Source organism: Artibeus jamaicensis, unplaced genomic scaffold (genome assembly GCF_021234435.1).
Source record: "Artibeus jamaicensis isolate MK-2021 breed Jamaican fruit bat unplaced genomic scaffold, CSHL_Jam_final scaffold_1019, whole genome shotgun sequence".
Lineage (NCBI taxonomy): Eukaryota > Metazoa > Chordata > Mammalia > Chiroptera > Phyllostomidae > Artibeus > Artibeus jamaicensis.
The window spans coordinates 22,265,081-22,285,824 of record NW_026522025.1 but is presented as its reverse complement, the minus strand read 5'-3'; the positions used below and the strand labels follow the sequence as shown (position 1 = coordinate 22,285,824).

Sequence of the window (20,744 nt, the reverse complement as noted above, 5' to 3'; positions counted from 1 at the left end):
GGTGCTGTGTATCACTCAGTTGCCTTAACAGCTGTCTTGAGAGACTTGAAGATTTAACCAAATGAAATCCTTGTTTTTTAAAATAACCCATTTCTTACAGAACACATAGGATAGTTACAGATGCCCTGAAACCAAAGGCAAGGAACAATGATGAGGCGTTACAAGTTCTGAAAACTTGAATTAAGCTTCTGCTATGTTCCTGACTCACAAAATGGTGCCTAAGCTACTTTTTATATTTTGTTAAAATTCGATATTCTAAGCAAAATTGTTTTCTGAAGGGCATATGTCCATGGGAAGGGGGAGAAACAAATGGATTAATAGAGAAAATGGCCACTAATTGTAGTTACCTGAAAGTAAACACATACACACACGTGCACACATACACCTATTTTCAAAAGGAACATTTTAAAGTAACAAAGGAAATCCAATCACTAGAGGAACAAAATAAGAAACACAAATGTTTTATCTAGAATAACTTTTCTGATTTTTGAGACACTTGAATTTCCTATTTATAATTTCACTTTGTTCAACATTCTTCTTTTTCTAAATAAAATAAAATGAACCAGTCTGGCCTTGGGGTATTGTCTGCTGTTTTTCCAAAGCTGTGCACCTGAAAAGCAAAACAGACTTGACTACATTATCCTCCCTGGTCCCATCACAGACTCTCAGACACCTCAGTGTGTGAATTATTGAGAAATGCTATCCCACCACTGTGAGAGACTTCTGGGGGGAATGGTTGTGTGGGCGCCTAGCAGTCCCGGGTAGTGCAGTGTGTCCTTGGCACCAAAAAGAAGTAGAAAGGGTAGTGTAACACCCCATATGGAACCATAACTGCAGCTGGGGCCCATTCATCAGTGCCTGAAGCTGGGGAGTGTGGGTTTTATTTTTGTATCAACTTCCTTTTGTGCCCTGCTGCTTTCCTGGTGCTCATTCTATCGAAATTGGCAAAGTTTCTTTCATTCATCTTCCTAGTATGCATGTTTATCTCTTCCTGTGCTTAATACATAATGACATTACACATACATAACATTATAATACTATGTCAAATTAGGTCATTGTAAATATGCATTACAGCCCTGGCTGGTGTAGCTCAGTGGATTGAGTGTGGGCTGCGAACTAAAGGGTCTCTGCTTCGATTCCCAGTCAGGACACATGCCTGGGTTACAGGCCAGGTCTCCAGTGGGGGCCACATAACAGGCAACCACACATGGATGTTTCTCTCCCTCTCTTTCTCCCTCCCTTCCCCCTCTCTAAAAAAGTAAATAAATAAAAATTAAATATGCATTACAGTCTATATTATATATAATGTAAGTATACAACTATAAGCATGTGGATATATAACCTGGCTCGTGCGTCTGGTCTCATCCGTCTCGCCCTCCTCCTGGTCGTTATGATCACACACAAAGGCCTTGACAACAGGAAGACTTCTAATTAAAGCACTCTCGTGTTCTAGTTTTCTCTCCTTTAGCTCCTCACCTGCAGGCACTTCTTATTAGGTGCTGAGCTATTTAACAATTGTTCTAACAGAACAGAACAAGCACCTGATCTTGATTAGCATGTTTGAGAACGCAGGTGAGCCAGAGATACCTTTTTCACCCCCACGCTGATTTTCGCTTTCAACAGTTGTTAACAAAAAAACAAAACAAACCAAAAAACCCTCCTGTAACTGGGGCTCTGTTTTCTTCTTGTTTTATTATTCTTCTTATAATTTTTAAATCCAACCCAAATTCCTGGTCGAAACTGGATTTCAACAAATGATAGTTTGTGTATGCATTGGCCATAAATACCTTTCTCTGTGAAAGGTGCATTTCCTATTTGGGGTAGTAGGGATGTGTGTGGACTTTCACCTACGGCTAATTTGAATCTTTACAAAAAAATTTAATCATAACAACTAAATGAAAAAGGTTCAGCATTGGAGACCTAGATAGTTGCCTGCCTTAGTAACTACCTCTCTCGCAGGCCTCAGGTAAATTAACTCATTTTAACACCACAAACAACCTAGTGGTATTCTTAGAAAATTTACAGTGAAAGCAATAAAGGCACGATAGGGCTTTGTCAATGTAAGATATAACTGTGTCTGTTACTGTACAATTATTATTTATTATTATTACTACTACACTGCTAAAAATAGTGTGTAACTTCAACCTGCTTGTGCTAAATTAGTAGAGCATGTCCATTTGCCCTGAAGAGAAAGTTTTTGCTAAGAGATTTCTCATGTGCAGTTTTTAATCCTGTCAGACACGTTGATTTTTTTCTTTACTAATAGATTCTTCATGAAGTTTCAAATACAGAATGTTGCATTGTTTCTCACTTTCAGGGTGGAGCTTTTACTTTCCAGGCCATTTAGAAGCTGAACAAGCTATAATTTGGGGATAGGAAATACTGTAGTTGAAAACCTCAAGTATCCCTGCTGGATCCTGGCAGATCACTGAATGTCTATGAGCCAAATTTTCTCTAAACCTAATCCGATGGTATCTAGATTATAGGATGGCTGTAAAAATTAGTTCTGAGTAATAAGAATAGTTGTAACTACTTCCCATAGAAAATTCATGTAGTTAGTCCTTCATTTAACAACCCATAGAAAATTCATGTAGTTAGTCCTTCATTTAACAATAGTGTCCTTAAGTGTGTATGTAGGAAAAAATAGAGACAGGAAGGAATAGAAAAGAGCTGATTTTTAAAACTATTTTATTTATTTATCTTTAGAGGGGAAGGGAAGGAGAGAGGGAGAGAAATATCAATGTATGGTTGCCTCTTGTGCATCCCCTGCTGGGAACTGGCCTGCAACCCAGGCATGTGCCCTGACTGGGACTGGAATCAAACTACTGACCCTTTGGTTCACAGGCTTGTACTCAAACCACTGAGATACACCAGCCAGGGCTAAGAGCTGATTTTTTAAAAAATATGCATACCATAGCTTAAATCTCAGTTTCTGATAAAAGATCATTGCTTGATGTTGGTATAATCTTATCTTTAAATACATTTTTACAAATAAAAACCAGAAAGAACAAATACTAAGAATTCTGGCGGAGCTGCTTTAGTCATGAAATTATGACCCCTTGATTGCTGTAGAGTCTTTGCCTGCAGAAATACAAGTGATCTACCTTTCAGAATTATTGGATGTAAAATGCCATAGTTATATTTTGTGCAGTAAACAAGAATTCATCATGTACCTCTTTTAATTCTTTATTCTTTCTTTGTCTTTAGGGGTTGTACAGATGTTCTGTGCTGCATAATCTTCATACTGTTCATCATTGGCTACATTTTTTTAGGACTGATAGGTGAGTAAATGTAGGTATAGGAGATTTTTTAACATTTGCCAATGGAGTAACTAAGTCAATGTCATACTTTTAACATTAATCATTTTCTCCCCAAAGCCATCTTATTTTCGACTGTTATCTTTTCTGGAGAGAATGTGGCTTACCAGGACTCACTGGGTAGCAGATGCAATGAAAATAAATCACAAAATAGTTTCTCCAAGGAAAGCCCAACTTGGTTAAGTAAATACAATGATAAAGAATGAAAGAAAAGCTATGGTTTCTTTTGAATCATTTTTACTTTTGAAATTCTTTTTTTCTCTCATTTTTTTATTTAGTTATTTTTTAAGTACAGTTTTTTGTCTATTCCTCCCATCCAACCCCCCCCCGTACCACGCTCCCCACCTCCCCCCACCCCCCCAGCCCTCGTCCCTGCGTCCCTCACATTTGTTCCCCCAAATCCCTCCCCCTTTCCCCCTTAAATTTCCTTCCCTCTCCCCTCTGGTCACTGTCCCCTTGTTCTCTATTTCAGTGTCTTTGTTTTTATTCTGCTTGCTTGTTTATTTTGTTGTTTAGCTTCCTGTTAAAGGTGAGATCATATGGTATTTGTCTTTCAGCACCTGGCCTATTTCACTCAGCATAATGCTTTCCAGTTCCATCCATGTTGTTGCAAAGGGTAGTAGCTCCTTCTTTCTCTCTGCTGCATAGAATTCCATTGTGTGTATGTACCACAATTTTTTGATCCATTCATTTATTGACAGGCACCTAGGTTGTTTCCAACTCTTGGCTATTGTAAATTGTGCTGCTATGAACATTGTGGTGCATAGGTTCTTTGATGTTGATGTGTTAGTATTCTTGGGATATAATCCTAGCAGTGGAATTGCTGGGTCAAAAGGCAGGTCGATTTTTAGTTTTCTGAGAAAATTCCATACTGTTTTCCACAATGGCTGTACCAGTCTACAATCCCACCAACAGTGAACTAAGCACCCCATTTCTCCACTCCCTCTCCAACATTTGTTGTTTGTTGCTTTATTTATGATAGCCATGCTGACTGGTATAAAGTGGTATCTCATTGTGGTTTTAATTTGCATCTCTCTGATAGCTAACGATATTGAACATCTCTTCATATGTCTCTGGATATTCTGTATGTCCTCCTTGGAGAAGTGTCTGTTCAAGTCCTTTTCTCATTTTTTAATTGGGTTCTATGTCCTCCTAGAGTGGAGTCGTGTAAGTTCTTTGTATATTTTGGAGATTAAACCTTTTTCTGAGGTATCATTGGCAAATATATTTTCCCATACAGTTGGTTGTCTTGCTAATTTAATACTGTTTTCCTTAGCCATGCAGAAGCTTTTTATTTTGACGAGATCCCATTTGTTTATTCTTTCCTTTATATTCCTTGCTCTAGGGGACATATCAGTAAAAATGTTGCTGCGTAAAATATCTGAGATTTTCTTGCCGATGTTTTCCTCTAGAACTTTAATAGTGTCACGGTTTATATTTAAGTCTTTTATCCACTTTGAATTTGTTTTGGTGTATGGTGTAAGTTGGTGCAGCTAATTATGTTCATGTTACTATTTACTAATAAGAACTAGGGCCTAGATCATTTGAGATAATAGATAAGTAACTTTTTGTAAAAAAAATTTAAAAGAAGGAGAAATTATTAAGAGTTCTACCAGACTAAGAGAGAATATGCATAGGTTATATGCAAATAATACCCCATTTTATTCATGGGATTGAGCATCCATGGGTTTTCTTGTGCGTGGGGTTCCTGTAAGTAATCCCCCAGGGGTGTGGGGGGAGGGATGTATTATGATAACAGTAATAGAAAGGAGAGTCTGAAATGTAAAGAAATACTGATAAAGATGTTTAATGTAATTTCAGTCTTCTTTCAAAGAAAAGTATTTTGTGATATGATGAAATAAATCTAAAGGTCATGTAGCAGAATAAAAAAGCAGAAAAAAAATAATTTCATCAGAAAATGTATTGACAGGTAAAAAGTGCTATTGTCTTTGCCTACCAGAAAGAGAGATCCTGTTGCTTATTGTTAGGTTAAAGATTTTTCTGTGAAAGTGAAAATAAAAAGGAAAAATTACAGAGATCCTTTATTTGGATTTTTAAAAAAATTACCAAAGGAACTGTATGAATATTTTCTATAAAAAGTTTTTTTGCAATTGCATATGAATTTATTACATTTTCCCCCAGGGACTCTAAGCCCTTTCCTTTGGATGTTGACCTAGGAAGTTTGAATATTATTATTATTAGGGTGGGAGCTATATAAGTCAGATAATAGCTTTAATACCAGGAACTAATGCCTGGACTTAATGTGGATAAAATGTATTGGCAGAAAGAAGGCTGTGCCTACCTAGGGAACAATGGAAAATACTCTTCCCTGCTTTTTCAGTCCCATCTTCCACTAAAAGAAATACTTCGAGAACAGCAATTGAAAGTAATTTCCAGAAGATCATCTCAGTAATACAATGCAAAAACTACTCTGAACTGGAAAATTAAAAAAGCACAGCAGGAAGATAAGGAAGGAGAGAAGACTAAAAGAACATAAATCACAAAACTAATGTACTCTAGGGCCTTTTGGAAGGTTCCTTTGGTATTTCTTTAAACCATTTTAATGTCTAAACAGCAATGTAGTTTTAGCATAATACACCATCCGTAAATTGAATGTTATAATAAAATGAAATTTTCTATTATGCAACTAATGGCATTTTAGCTTCTCTAACTTTGGGACACATTTTCTTGTCAATGTAATTTTTTTGTTTGTTTTTACTTTTTGCTATAGAATTGAAATTGGTTGCATAAGAAAAAGAAGCTACGGGTGTCAGGCAGCTGTGGGGTTTCCTCAGATGAGTTGGCAGACTTGGGCTAGTTTCTCCACCTCAGATTTCTCATTTGTGAAATACAGAGACACTACCTACTTTGCAGAGCTATTGTGAGGAGTAAATGAAATAATATTCAGCTACGCCAATAATGCTACATAATAGTACTAGACAGTACCTTTGCTACCTGTGGTTCTGAATTTTAATAAATTGCTTTTAAATGTAATTTACTCTATTGTTTCTATGGCAACCCATAATTTTGGGTGTTATAGTTTGAATGCATACAGGAACTTCATAAGGATCTCCTACTGTGCCCAGAATCTTTTCATTAGGAGGCTTTATGGCATAATCAGATAAGTGTCTTCTCTCTATTTCGGAGCCAGTCTGCTCAATCCACAGAGAAATTCCTTCTGTCCTTACAGGAGCCCCGGACAGCCACTGCCACTCTCTGTTCTGTGGGGACAGGGGAGGCAAGGGCTGGGAGCACTACCATTATCCCTCTGGTACAAGATACGAAATGCCCCTTTCCCTTTAATGTCTCCAGATTCAGTCTGTAAATGCCTTAATTCATGCAAGGAAATTAGAGGATAAGTGTTCCTTAAAGCAAAGCTGTGTTCCATATAGAATTAATTTAGCGATTCCCCCAAATTAATCCTGAGGCCGCGCATTAAAATGAGTGGCTCACCAAGTTTACTAAATATACATACTTTGTTTACCTGAAATGCAAATAGACTTACAAGACTGTTTCGAAGATGAATTTAACTCTTTGGCTATGTCCAATGTTGGACTAAAAGAAGAATGAAGGAAAACAATTGGCAGAGGTCACCAGGAATATAAAAAAATTTTTTTAAGATTTTTTAACAAGTTACTTTATTGTTGTTCAGTTACAGTTGTCTGCATTTTCTCCCTAAAGAAATTTTTAACATGAAGGAATGTATACCTTTACCTGAGAAAAAATGTTGCTAAGTCAGTTTCACTGGTGTTACAAGTTGTTTGGCATCTTTAGCTATTTTGTTAGGTCAGGATCTTCTTAGGCTTATGTTTAATCCATGTTTTACCCTAAGACAGCTATGTTTCTCACAAATTCTGCTGAGGAAAAACCGGTTGTTGCCCTTCATGTGGAATATGGCTAGTGAGCATGCAACAAAGGCACTTGACATTTGACTGATGAAAAGCACAAACTCTATTCAAGTGGGTGAAGTGGATTATGGGTAGAAGGTAATCAAATCTCCTTGTAAGATCTAACAAACATTTATAATAATAGCCCTTTTTTGTCCTACTTCACTGATGGTTGCTATTAAATTATTCGCTAACTAGAAAAAAAGAATAGGAGTATTTCTTATGCAAATTGTCTCTTGCTATCCTTGTGCTAACATTATGTATACAATAATAGCACAATTTTAACATGCAATAATTCTTTTTTCTCTTCAAATGGATTTCCAGTTGAGTGAGTTATTTTCTTGTTGTATTCACTTAGAAAGCACTTTGAGTTCAGCTCCAAAGTTTGTTTTGTTTTTTAATTCTCCTTAGGAATGATTATCACTATTAGTTGAGACACTAGGAAGTTTAAAAAAAAAAGCAAATCAGTGCAAACTAGATTAGAACTCTGTCATGCTATGAGAAGCCCAAGCCACATGAAGAGGCCATGCATAGGGGTCTTGGTCAACAGGCTCCTCTGAGCTTCCGGGGATGGATAATTACTATCAGCCCTGTAGGGTTTTGAAATGGTTGAAGCCACAGTGAACATCTGACTGCATGAGGGATCCCAAGGGGCCCACCTAAGGCTTCACCAAATGTCCAGCTCCCAAAATCATGAGCAAAATAGAATTGTTGTATTCAGCTAATAGATTGGATGGCAGTGGGGTGGCGGGGAGGGGGTGGTTGGTGCGCAACAACAATAGATAAGCAGAGCAAAATTTAGTACCTGGTTTAACAAAACTTAAACACAGGCATGGTTCTGAAGCCAGGTTCGGAAGCACTTTGGGTTGTGAGGAGAGTGTTGAGAGAATTTAAAAGAAAGGGAGGAAAATGGAATTGGAAGGAGGAGGGAAGGGCATCTTGCTACATATTCGTAAAATGTTTGGCACACTGATGCCAATGGTAATGTGGGAGATAAGAAATGTACCTAATGAATTCAGTGATATAGCTATGAGATAATTTTTAGGAGAGGAACCGACTTTGAAGGCCTTCATCTGTACCCAGACCTCACGCGGGTGAGGCGATGAGAGCCAGACCTTGAGCCCGAGCCTCCCGAGGACCCCTGGAGAGGGTCAGCCTGCTGAATTGGATTGCGAAGGGGATGTAAGAATGTTCTTGTCAGGGGCTGGACTCTGGTAATGTTGACACATGCCTGAAAATTCTCTCCCATTCCTTCCTTTGAGAAGTCAGGGCTGTGCCGCTTCCCCTTGAATTTGGTGAGGCTTGGGGTTGCTTCTCCAAAAGAGAAATGAGCTAAAACAATGTGGCCCAGCAAAGATTCTTGACATGTAGGTAATTTATAGATCAGTAAGAAGAATTAAAGAAAGGCCATCACGGGAACCTGGAAATAGTATGACTGAAAGTCCCAAGTACAGAAAGAAGTAAGTTTATATAATTCAGTCTTAAATACTTCAGGAAATGAAGAAGAAGAAAGAAAATAGTTAAAATGGTAATTAAATGTGGTCAAACTTGACCCTATCCTTTCTGGTATTAAAGTCTATATTAATTGTTTTGGGGTAATACTGCAGTCACATGTCTACTTTTCCATTTATCGCTTAATGAAGTCCAGCCTTTCATTCTCTTCCCTGTTGTAAGTAGCCCCCAAATGCCAAGCAGAGAACAGTTTATTTCCAGTTCTAGGTGGGGAGAGATACCTTATAGTCTGCTGGAGCTCCGACACTTTAGTTGATGCCATTGGTATCATTTCTCTGCGGATTTCTCATCAGGATCGTTCCATCACTGCAGTGGTTTCTACGCTAGGATCCAAGACTGTGACTTTTTACCTCTTCACACTAAGCTCGGTGAGAGCTCCGCAGAGTGCGACTGGTATCGATAGGCAACCCCTACTCTCAGGCCCTGATGTGAAGCCAAGGTCCCAGCCCAGTTTCTGCTTTCAAGGCAGCTTCCCTTTGGGGCTTTTATATTTCATTTGGCCTACAGATCTAGTTCAGGGGCAGTCGGTTCTGTCCTAAGTTGAAATCTCAGAGAGAAAAGTTAGGGATCTTATCCTTTCCTTCTCAGAACAAATTGGTTTTCCCCATTCCAAGGGATATGAGAAAGGGAGAAACCATACTTTTAAAAAGGTGATCTTTTGAAGTACACAGATAATTCCAAGATGACGTTTTGATTCTGTCTATCCAGAGAAGCAGTTAATAGTTCCTCTAATAAACAAATCAATAAAGTTGAAAAAATTAATTTATGCTTCACCAAGCATCCTGTTGTTGTAGTTTGTGAGCTTGGTGTTATGATTCTAGATTTCACTCTAAGGAAAGCTGGTGATGGAGAGTGACTATGGCAGGAAGTCACACACTATACTTTTATTTATTTTTTGAAAGATTTTATTTATTTTTTTTGAGAGAGAGGAAGTAAGGGAGGAAAAGAGGGAGAGAAACATCAGCCCTGGCTGGTGTGGCTCAGTGGATTAAATGCCGGCCTGCAAACCAAAGGGCTGCTGGTTCAATTCCCAGTCAGGGCACATGCCTGGGTTGTAGGCCAGGCCCCCAGTAGGGGGTACACAAGAGGCAACCGCACATTCATGTTTCTTTCTCTTTCTTTCTTCCTCCCTTCCCCTTTCTAAAAATAAATAAAATAATTTTTAAAACAGAAAAAAAGCAATGTTTAAAAAAAAAGAAACATCAATGTAGGAGAGAAATATCAGCTATCTTGGCCAGTAACCCAGGAATGTGCCTTGACCGGGAATGGAACTGGTGACCCCAGGCCCTCCCTGCAGGACAACGCCCAACCCACCAAGCCACACCCGTCAGGGCACACTGTTCTTCTAGTCTGCTCAGGAACTGTCACATGAGCCAACCTATTAGATTCCAGCTCGGAAACATTGTCTTAGCAAAGTAAAATAATTTCTCCCAATAAAAATGTAAGAAATTTAAAAAACTTTGGTTCCATCATTTTTTAAATTGTTCTAGTCAACGTCTCGAAAAAAATTATTGTATTTGTAGATAATGGAGCCAGCATTAAATGTCCTTTTGCCTTCTTTAAAAATGTGTAATTGTTTACAAATTAAACCACATATCTACACTTCTTTGGGGTTTGGAAGTCTTCACTGTAAAAAGGAAGCGCTTCATTTTGACTGTTGCTTGAACAGGTTTCTTTCAGTGCTGAGTGCGATTTTTACTGTTGTATTTTGCTGATTCCAGATGATTTCAAGTGGAATATTGCTAGCATGAGAGAGACGGATTTGTGCTCAAGGACACGACCCTAACCTCACCGTTGGGTGGCAGAGGCCACCTGTGAAGTGATAAACAACATTTTTCTTATCCAGGCAACTGGGTAGAGCACTGCTTCCAAAAATGCTTCTACGGCAGCAGGGTCATCAACACAGATTTTCAAATTCGCTATCGTGTGTCCTATTATCCGCTTCATTGCATTTGTAAATTGCGTGTGTTAAAAAGCCATAAGCACAATTTGGCAGGCCTGTTCCTCACATATTAAAACAGTTAAAATGTACCTTTAAGGGATACAAAATAATGATTTGAAAGCCAACATTCCCAATCAGCAAGTGTTCAGGGAATGCCTTAGCTGCCCCAAACAGATTTGCAGTTAATTTTTAAGTGTCAGTGCAAGCAGTTGTTCTAATCACATTTTCTCCTTGACAGAGGGCCTTCTAATGGCTGCAGCTCCTCACTCAGGCCCCCGAGCATGACAGGAACATGCTCTGCAAGTGTTTGAAATGAGAGATAATACTAGATAATGGTACTTGCTCTTGGTACTTCAGTGATGCACATTTCCTTGATATGAGTGAAAGGAAAATATGCCTGAGTAAACTGTTTACCCATCTCTCCCCAGTCTTTGCTTATATGCTATGATTACCCAAACAGGAGTGTTTTACAAATAATTTTTCTTTTCTCTTTTCTTTCTTACTTACACACACGCATATGTATAACAGTGACAAAATTCAAGGGATAAAATGACCAGTCCTCATTGGTACTGACTGCTGTGTAACTTTGTCAGTTTGGTTTTATTCACCAGTAACCCAGGCAGTGTAAGTCTAGAGCTTGTGCTCTTTACTGCTGTGCAGCCTGCCTCTGTGTACTAAAGAAGGTGAACAAGGACTCTTAAGTAATGAGAGTCACTGAGAGGGCTCAGACCAGAACCCTCTGATCTGGGGCTGATGCTTTTCTCTCTCTCTTTCTACTCCCTCTACTCCCAATTACACACAGAGTTGGCTTAAAGCAGCAAGTCAAAAATGGCACTAGGGGTGTGAGAAGCAGGTGTTCTTTTGTAAGCAAAAATCACAAACAATCTGATAACTTTAGTTTTGCCTGTGTGTGTGTCATTTATGTTCAGTAATTGTTTGCAGAATTAGCCTGTATTATGTACCCACTAAAGAGAAGAGCACATCCTGGATCATAATCCACACCTATTAATACAGGTTTAGTGTTTCCTTCAGTTAGTGTTTGTAATATAGAATAAATAAAATTATGTCAGATAGTAACTCCCTTGGGCTTTTCTTGGCCAGGAAGATCTCAAAGAATTTTATGGATCATTTTTTAAAAGAGTGTGTTTATGACTCCACTGTAAGAAGACAAGTAACCCAATTAAAAAGTGGGCAAAGGGCTTGAATAGACATTTCTCCAAGGAGGACATACAGAGGATCCAGAGACACATGAAAAGATGCTCAATATCACTAGCTATCAGAGAGATGCAAATTAAAACCACAATGAGATACCACTTTATACCAGTCAGAATGGCCATAATAAACAAAGCAACAAACAAGTGTTGGAGAGGTTGTGGAGAAAAGGGGACCCTAATCCATTGTTGGTGGGATTGCAGACTGGTACAACCACTATGAAAAACAGTATGGAATTTTCTAAGAAAACTAAAAATGAATCTGCCTTTTGACCCAGCAATTCCACTGCTAGGATTATATCCTAAGAACCCTAAAACACCAATGCAAAAGAACCTATGTACTGCAATGTTCATAGCAGCACAATTTACAATAGCCAAGAGCTGGAAGCAACCTAGGTGCCCATCAGTAAATGAATGGACCAAAAAATTATGGTACATTTACACAATAGAATTCTATGCAGCAGAAAGAAAGAAGGAACTCCTACCCTTTGCAACAGCCTGGATGAAAATGGAAAACATTATGTTAAGTGAAATAAGTCAGGCATTGAAAGACAAATACCGTATGATCTCACCTTTAACAGGAAGCTAAACAACAAAGCAAGCAATAAAGAAAAACATAACCAAAGACACTGAAATAGAGAACAGGGGAACAGTGACCAGAAGGGAGAGGGGAGGGAATTTCAGGGGAAAAAGGGGAAGGATTTACAGGAACTAGTATAAAGGACATATGGACAAAAACTAAGGGGGGTGGAAATGGGAGGGAGGTGGGGAGCACTGGGGGGGTGGGCTGTAATGGGAGTAAAAGAAAACTGTACTTGAACAACAATTAAATAAAAATGAAAAATAAGATTTTTAAATGCAGAAAAATAAAAAATAAAGGGTGTTTACTAGTAGATATTACTAATGAACCCTACGTGTAGCATTTTCAGATATAATAAACTACATCCATTTTTAGGAATGATGAGAGCTCTTTTTTCATTTAAAGCAAGGGAGTGTTGCCAATTCCAGAGCTACAATTAAGCAAATAAACACTAAGATGAGTGACATTGGATACAGATGACCTTGAGTGTTTCAAGGAAAATTTGAATAGACAGAGAAGGACCTACTTGAACAAAACCTTTTCTGTGGATTGCATGGCTGGAACTGGCAGCAACATTATGCTAAAACAATCTTCCTGTAGTTCATTATAGAAAATACCTAAGATACTGCCTCTCCATCTGCATCTGGAACCATACTGCAGCCTGGGCATGTACCACATGGGTTTCCTTTCTATCCCCAGTACCCATCATCACCCACCCCTCACAAGGCCTTTGTCCAAGGGTCTTTCTGATGGAAGTCTCTTTGTGCCTCCATTTATTTTTCAGGCCCCTGCTCCTGCATTACTTCTTCAGGGACATCATGCCTTACCTCCCTCATTTGGTCATTTGCCTTGTTGTCCCACAAACTGCTCCTTGATAGTGCTTGTCAGGATTGTAATAAATATTTGTAGAATGAAGGAAGAAAAGAATGAATATATTTTTGTCATCATTATTTCCAAATACCTTTTTACCCTAAAAATACTATTTTCTAATGTGAATAAAAACTTTGAACAGGTTGTTAATAGAGGTAGACTAATATCGAATTAGAATAACTGGAATAAGAAGCAGTCAGCCCTTGTTGGTGTAGCTCAGTGGATTGAGCCTGGGCCTATGAAGCAAAGCATCACTGGTTAAATTCTCAGTCACGGCACGTGCCTGGGTTGCAGGCCAGGTCCCCAGTAGGCAGTGCACTAGAGGCAAACACACACAGATGTTTCTCTCCCACTCTTCCTCCCTCCCTTCCCCTCTCTCTAAAAATAAATAAATAAAATCTTTTTAAAAAGAGGAAGTATATTAAAATAATCAGCATAGAATCAGTCTTTTATTAAAACAACAAAGATGTAAAAAGCCTAATTTAGTGTCTTAGTTTATTTATTTGCTTATTTCTTTTCAATTCTATGTTAGTTTTTTTATAAATCTGTTTTCAAAATATACATTGTCCCATATTTTGCCTACTACTCTGACCCCTTCTGTTTCACAAACTCCAAAATTTAGAATGCATATCTTTCTGCTCTTTTTTTGCTATCCTATGTGATAGTAAATTGTGATAAAAACAAATCTGAAAATCTTATATTTCTAGTTATTTGTTGTTTGTTGTTTTTAATAAAGTCCCATATGTCTTGCTGAATATATTTAAAGTTCTACCCTTCAATAAGCTGGTCATTTGTTCAGACTATAGGCTGAGCATTTTTCATTACCTCCCCCATCTCTCTCTACCCTCTCCTTACCCTGCTCTGTCCCCTGAGAAACTGGCATATAATTTATTAGGGTTACATCAACAGGTTTTTTGTCTTGTGGCTTCTAATTTGTTTTGGTGAGAAGCATCAACAGTAGATGGAAGGCTGAGAGAATGAGTCTGTGGAGTTTGTTCATCTGACTCTTGCTGGTGCACCCTTCTACCTAAGGCTCCAAGTCCTGTCAGTCAGCATTTTCCATTTGGCTCGTTGCCCTGGATACAGACACCTCCTCCCTCCCTCACCCCTTCAGGCCTGAAAATGGCTCCAGGTTGTTGCTAGCCTCTGCACCAACTCTTCTCTGTGTCCCAAACCTCTATCCATATCTTTGTAAATATTTCTTTATTAAAGTCTCTCTAATCATTATGCATGAACAAACTGTATTCTAGATGTGACCTGCACTGATCTTGCTGTATTCTAGACAATAGTGACCTGTACTCGCAAGGTATTGCTGCCTAAACAGTGCTTTAACTAGATCTTTAGGTGGAATTCCACTGTCTCACAAAGCTGGCTGCTTCTGGGAAGCTGGGGTCAGTGTCGGCCCTCAGCTTCTGCTAATTTGTCACATAAGCATTGTTAGGAGCCAGGCCAGCCTTTGTGAGTAAAGGTCCGTGTTATGAAAACCCAGTCATAATTTCATCCCTGTGGTCACGATTACTTTTTCATAAAATTATTGAACGTGTACATTTCCATCTGATGACAAAAAGATGCCACTATAGAAGGGTCTTTACTATAAGCGGCCACATGAGACATCAGTATCTTCATATTCTGGGGTCATTTTGAGGTTGGTCCTTCCAGTTATTTAGCCAACTTTCTTGCCATTCATTATTTAATAATTTTCTTTTCTGATCTATGATAATGTGGTCCAACAATTGGCCTCTGTCAATGAATAGGTAAGTGATTCAGGTTATCTCTTCTTCCAGTCAAAGTAAGTAACTAGAAAAATGTCCCCTGATTGGTGCCAACAGATCTTCCTTAGCCACCTATAAATCTGGGACCTTTCCATGAACTCTAGGGATGTGTTAAAGCAGTGCCTCAGGAATCAACACACTGTTACTGTGAGCAGCCTTCTAGCAAAAATTTCTGCTGCCTTTTCGACCTCACAAGCACTGAATGAATATACCACGTTGGCTCAGTGATGGTGTGCTGCTGGGCACCACCAACTTTAGAGCTGATGGATCAGATAGCACTCAGTTCACGATGGGCTTCTTCTGTCACTGGGTGATCATTCAGGGTCCAGGAGCTGCTTCTCAGAAGAACAGTTATTTGCTGAAAGAACATGGATTTTCTCCAGAATCCCAGGGACCTGCAATTGTGATTCTGTAACAGGCATTTACCACAGGCCCCATACAGCATTCTGCTCTCTGACAGATATTTTAAGCACCATTGAGTCCATTCTGCCATATAGACCTAGTGGCAGAACTGCTTGTGCAGCATTATGTGAAAAGCATTTTATTTCTCTGGGTCCTGCTCAAATCCGGCAGGCAAAGACAGTAAGTGTTGAGCCTCTTTCTCAATAGCAGCAAATAAAGGTGCGGCAACTTACCTTTTACTTTGGAGGAGATACCACCACTGGGCTCCTCAGGTCTTTATTGAAAGACCATTGTATTTTCATGAGATTTATTTTTCACCCATTAACATACGTTGTTTGGCTAAGGTATGAAGATTACACACTATCCAGTAGTCTCCAGATCTTTTCGGCATGATGCCATCAATGTAAAGAATCGGTGAGGTATCCTGTGGAGTGGGATAAGAGTATTATCAAACTCTACAGACTGAATTGTGGCAAAGAGCTGGGCGGTCATACAAAGTTGAGGGAAGGTAGTGAGGATGCAGTACTCTCCCGGCCAGAGGAAGTAAATGCCCCTGGTGTTTTCTCTTTATTGCGAATGGCCAAGATTTTGTTAGATAAACTGCTGCACCCAAGGTGGCAGAGGCTGCTTTTATTTGTTTTAGAGAGAGACTATAACTTAAAAAACAGCTAAAATTAAGGTCATGGCTTGGTTAAACTTGAAAGAATTCATTATCATTCTTTCTTCAGAAACCATTTCCTTCTGCACTGACCAATCAGCATGATAATATAGTTCCCTCAGGGAGAATGTGTCAATTACAGAATAATTATTACACTAAATACTAATGTGGTCACCTCTATATCCTCAGAGTCTTTATGTGTCCATCACAGGTAAGTTCTAGTGAGTGAATGGCAATGAATAGGAAGATGATGATTAACAATTAACAATTCAGTATGAGTGACTAGGAACTTGACCTTATTCTAGACTGGTACTTTAAGATAATGCTTTAATGTTAACTTTCTTTTAAGAATTAAGGTATATAGGTATCAGATACTCTATAATTGGTTAGGCCCTAAGGAATATTTTAAATCAAGTCAAGGGCAATACATATTAAATTATACCATGAAGAAACAAAAATTACTAAAATTCTACAATTGTAGCTATAAGTTAAAAACATAAAGAGAAAAAATATTTAAATATTATGAATATTTTTTTTAAAACTCTATGGTGTTTTGTGTCATGTAAGATAAATTTATGTAGGCAAGGACAGACCATCCAGCTTATAAACAGGTGGTGTAAACTTATGGTAAAAATAAATAGAGTACAGTTCTGTAAAAAAAATAAATGTTATGAATATTTATATTGACAAGAGATGATTTGACTGTTTCCCTCCAGTATATAAGAGATTTTTGAAAACTATAGGTTGATTAGTTGTCTATTGTTGCATAGCAAATTACTCCCAAATTTGGCAGTGTGAAATAAACTTTTTACGTCAGTGCCTGTGTTCAGAACTTGAGAACAGCCTACCGCACGGCTCTGGCCCCGAGTTCATCCTGAGGCTTCAGGCAAGATGTAAAGCCGGGCTGCAGCCAGCTGAAGGCTTGCCTAAGGCCTCCAGTCAAGAGGGCTCCCGGACACCGGGTGGGCGGGAAACTTCAGTTCTCACTGACTGCTGGCAATCATGTGGGCTCTTCTGTGGGACTTTCTTGTCTCACGTCAGATGGCTTCCCCCAAAACTAGTGATCCGAAAGGGAAAACAGAGAAGCCGCGATGCCGTGCATGACCTACTCTTAGAAGTCACCCAATGTTGTTTCTGCCACATTCTATTCATTAGGAACTAGTCGCTAAGTCTAGTCCACACTCAAAGGACAGGATATTTGATAGTCACTACAGATGGTGATAAGCTGAATAATACTAAATAACATTAAAATACAAGAAAGAACTCCCTGTTAGCACATACTCCAAAAAATCAGGGAGAAAAGACAGGATGATATTTTGTCTGTATTAAAAACTATATATTTTTTGACAGTTTTGAGAGTGTGAATAAATCAGTGACTCTCAACTGAAGCAATATCACTGCCCAGGAGGTCTTTCAGAAAATTTGAGTTGACTTTTTGATTGTCACAATGTTTGGGGACACCCCTGGCTTTTAGTGGATGGAAGTCAGGGAGGGTAGATGTCTTACAGTCCCTGGACCATTCTGCACAGCTGAGAATGGCCACTTTTTCCACCCGACTGTCTCATGTTCCACTCATGTAGGTGATGTGATTTTAACTACTTGAATGTAGAACTTCTGTTTTAAAATTAGAAATGTTATTTTTTGCATAGTTTTAATAGATACCTAAAGAATATGAAGATTGTACATTTTGTTAGAATTTATTAAAATGTGTCATTTTAGAAAACGATATTGTTGACAACAGCACTTGTATTACTGAGTCCCCCACACTATACACCTGCACCCCTGCAATTATTGCTGCCACATTCAGTGATTCTATCTATAAATGTGAGCACCTGACTTATTTCCCTATGTCTTCTAGATTAATCACAAGTGAGCATTTATCTATTTATATGCATACTGCTTAATTAAAAATTGTTCTCTTATTATTTCTTATTTGCACTATAGTTAGGGCATTTTGTTCATTTTTAAAAATTATATGTATGGATGACTTATGGTATATGTGTACACTATTTCAAGATCATAAAAGGAGCACTGTTAATATTTGTTATAAAAATATTTGTGGCACATGGTAGGGTTGGAGAAGGGCTGACATACAAACCCACGATGCTATGGTACTATTAATCCCTGTATATGAGAGACCTTGACATGTGCAGGGAAATATTCCGGGACAGCTCTGTCCAGGAGAAGCATAATGTGCATTACACATGTAAGTTAAATTTTCTAGTAGCTCTACTGAAGAAATTTTTTAAAAATATGAAATTAACTGTAATCCTGTATTTTATTTAATTAACTATAACTATCCTTTTAAATATAATAAATATAAAGAATTATTAAGCTATTTTCATTCATTTTTTGTTTATGCTGGCTTTAAAATCTAATGTGCATTTTGTAGTTACAGCAGGTCTAAGTTCAGATTAGCCACATGTAAGCGCTCGGCAGACACACGTGGCTAGTGGCTACTTTATTAGACAACCCAGTTCTAGAAGTTCCATGAGTAGAGAAATTCCAAGAAAGGCAGTAAAATATAAGAGGTCCTCTAGATTCATGTGAAAAGCCCCTTAGTTTACTAATAGGCAGAATAACTCTTGCGGCACACCTTTCTTTCCTCCTGTCTTATTCCCCCAGTGGAGGTGGATGAGATGTAGACTCGCTGGAGCAGATAAAGCAAACTGAACACCCTTGACTGGGGGATGTAGCCGAGCTGGCCCGTGCAGCTTTCAGATCAGAGACTTGGTGTTCCAGCTCAAACACAGACCATCTGCAGTATGACTTCTGTGCCAGAGGCTGCATGAAGAGGTGTAGCAGCAGCTGGTAAACACAGCCACCTGTCACAATTCAACACTGCAAAATTAAGAAGGATCATTCCTCCCTCGACACTTCTATCTTTGTCTCTCTCTCCTCTGTCCCCGGCATCCTTTCCCTCCCAATCACTCTCCCACTCCAGCTAAGTACAAAGCTCTTCTTTTCAAATGACAAAGGCTCCTAAAGTACCTGTGGCGTCTCCTTTCCTGGCATATGTGCCCAACATACTGCTGATCCTCAGGTAGCTGATATCCTGTCGTTTCCCACTGTTAACAAGCTCATTCCTAATTTATCCTTTAGTGGGCAGCATTAGAGCTACTGGAGTCTAGTGGTTCAAGCACAGGCCTTAAAGAGCAACACACCTGACTTTAAGTTCTCTTTATGCCACTCAAAAGCTGTGTGATCTTGAGAAGTAAATAAAAGTCTGAGCTGCACTTACCTATGAAATTTAGTTATCTACTTTGTAGGGTTATTGCGAGACTCTGTTTTAGAGTTACTGTGAGACTCCAGTGAGATAACGGATTTAATCCACTTAGCGTGGTCACAATTGTGGGCAATTAAATAAATTGAAGCTTTTGCTAGTGTGCTATTTCCTCAATCTATAATTCTCCCCTACTCCTGGATGCCTGTCTAAATTCTAGGCATTTTTTTCAGTATTTCTCAGATCCCACTTCTTATCTAAGCCTTCTACAAACTTTATTCTTTCCTTTTTATGTGTTTCTTGAGAACGTTGAGGTAAACTCTCCTGGAATTGACTTCTAGTACAGGATACATACCTGTCCTGTCAAGTTCTTTGATTAATGGATTGATGATGCAAAGGGAAAATAAAATAATAGCAGGTGCTGCTGATGCCCCCGCCCCCCTCAGCCCCACTGAGTTGGCCAGCGGCTACAGCAGACAGTTGTACCTTCTGTAGAGTATGTAGAACATACTCTAGAACAAGTATGTTCTACCTGGTTCCTCCACAGGTCCCAGCAGGGTGGACGTAGTGCTGCCCACAACAGTATCCCCCTCATTAGCATGCCCTTTATTGGCTTCACTCCTTCTCTGGCTCCCTTTCCTCATTCCCCCTGAAGCTTCCTGGAATCCCTTCCTAAATTAACTACCATCATCAGAGTCCTTGTTTCAGTGTTTGGTTTTGGTGAAACCCAGATAAGACAGGAACTAACATTACTGAGTTCGCACTGTATGTCAACCATTCTGCTTTCACTATCTTCTTTCAAATTCTCAACATTCTTATGAGGCTTGGTATTGTTTTACCTAATTTTCAGTAACAAATTAGAAAGCCAAGACAAAACAATTGAGTGGTTTGTTCAGGGTCATAAATATATTAAGTAGCAAACCTAGCGATCCAAATGCTTAAGGGTCCGTTTCTAAATGAATAATTATATGAAAAAGCAATAGAACATTTCAGGGTAAAGTTAAACATATTATAAGAAATAAAATCAGATAAAATTAGATCTCTTTCTTTGGTTTAGCCAAAATGTGATGAACTGAGATTTAAAACAGAATTTAATAAAATAGTGTCTGGAGGCATAGATATTAAATGCTTAGATGTCATTGAAATGACTTATTTATCATCCACTTTTCTTTATTCTGGGAAATAAGAATGAGAAGATGTGGCAGTGGAGAGCTGCCTGAGTCAGATTTTATAAGAAGGTATTAGAAGATGGAACCAATTTGGCCTCCATGACATTTAAGGAAGAATTAGACAAAGGGGACTTTCCTGGGTACTTAGATACTAAAAGGAAAGGATTGGATGGATGATAAAAATTATTGAAAAAATTTCTC

The 20,744-nt window shown here is 38.6% G+C and overlaps 1 protein-coding gene across 1 annotated transcript in view; it reads left to right on the top strand.

Moving 5' to 3' along the window:
- Window positions 1–20,744, top strand: part of SLC44A5 (solute carrier family 44 member 5) — a 126,359-nt gene that overhangs the window by 40,684 nt on the left and 64,931 nt on the right. Inside the window, exon 3 of the mRNA XM_037132819.2 lies at window positions 3,208–3,281. Coding sequence (XP_036988714.2) covers window positions 3,208–3,281 — 74 coding nt within the window. The remainder of the gene's footprint in view (window positions 1–3,207; window positions 3,282–20,744) is intronic.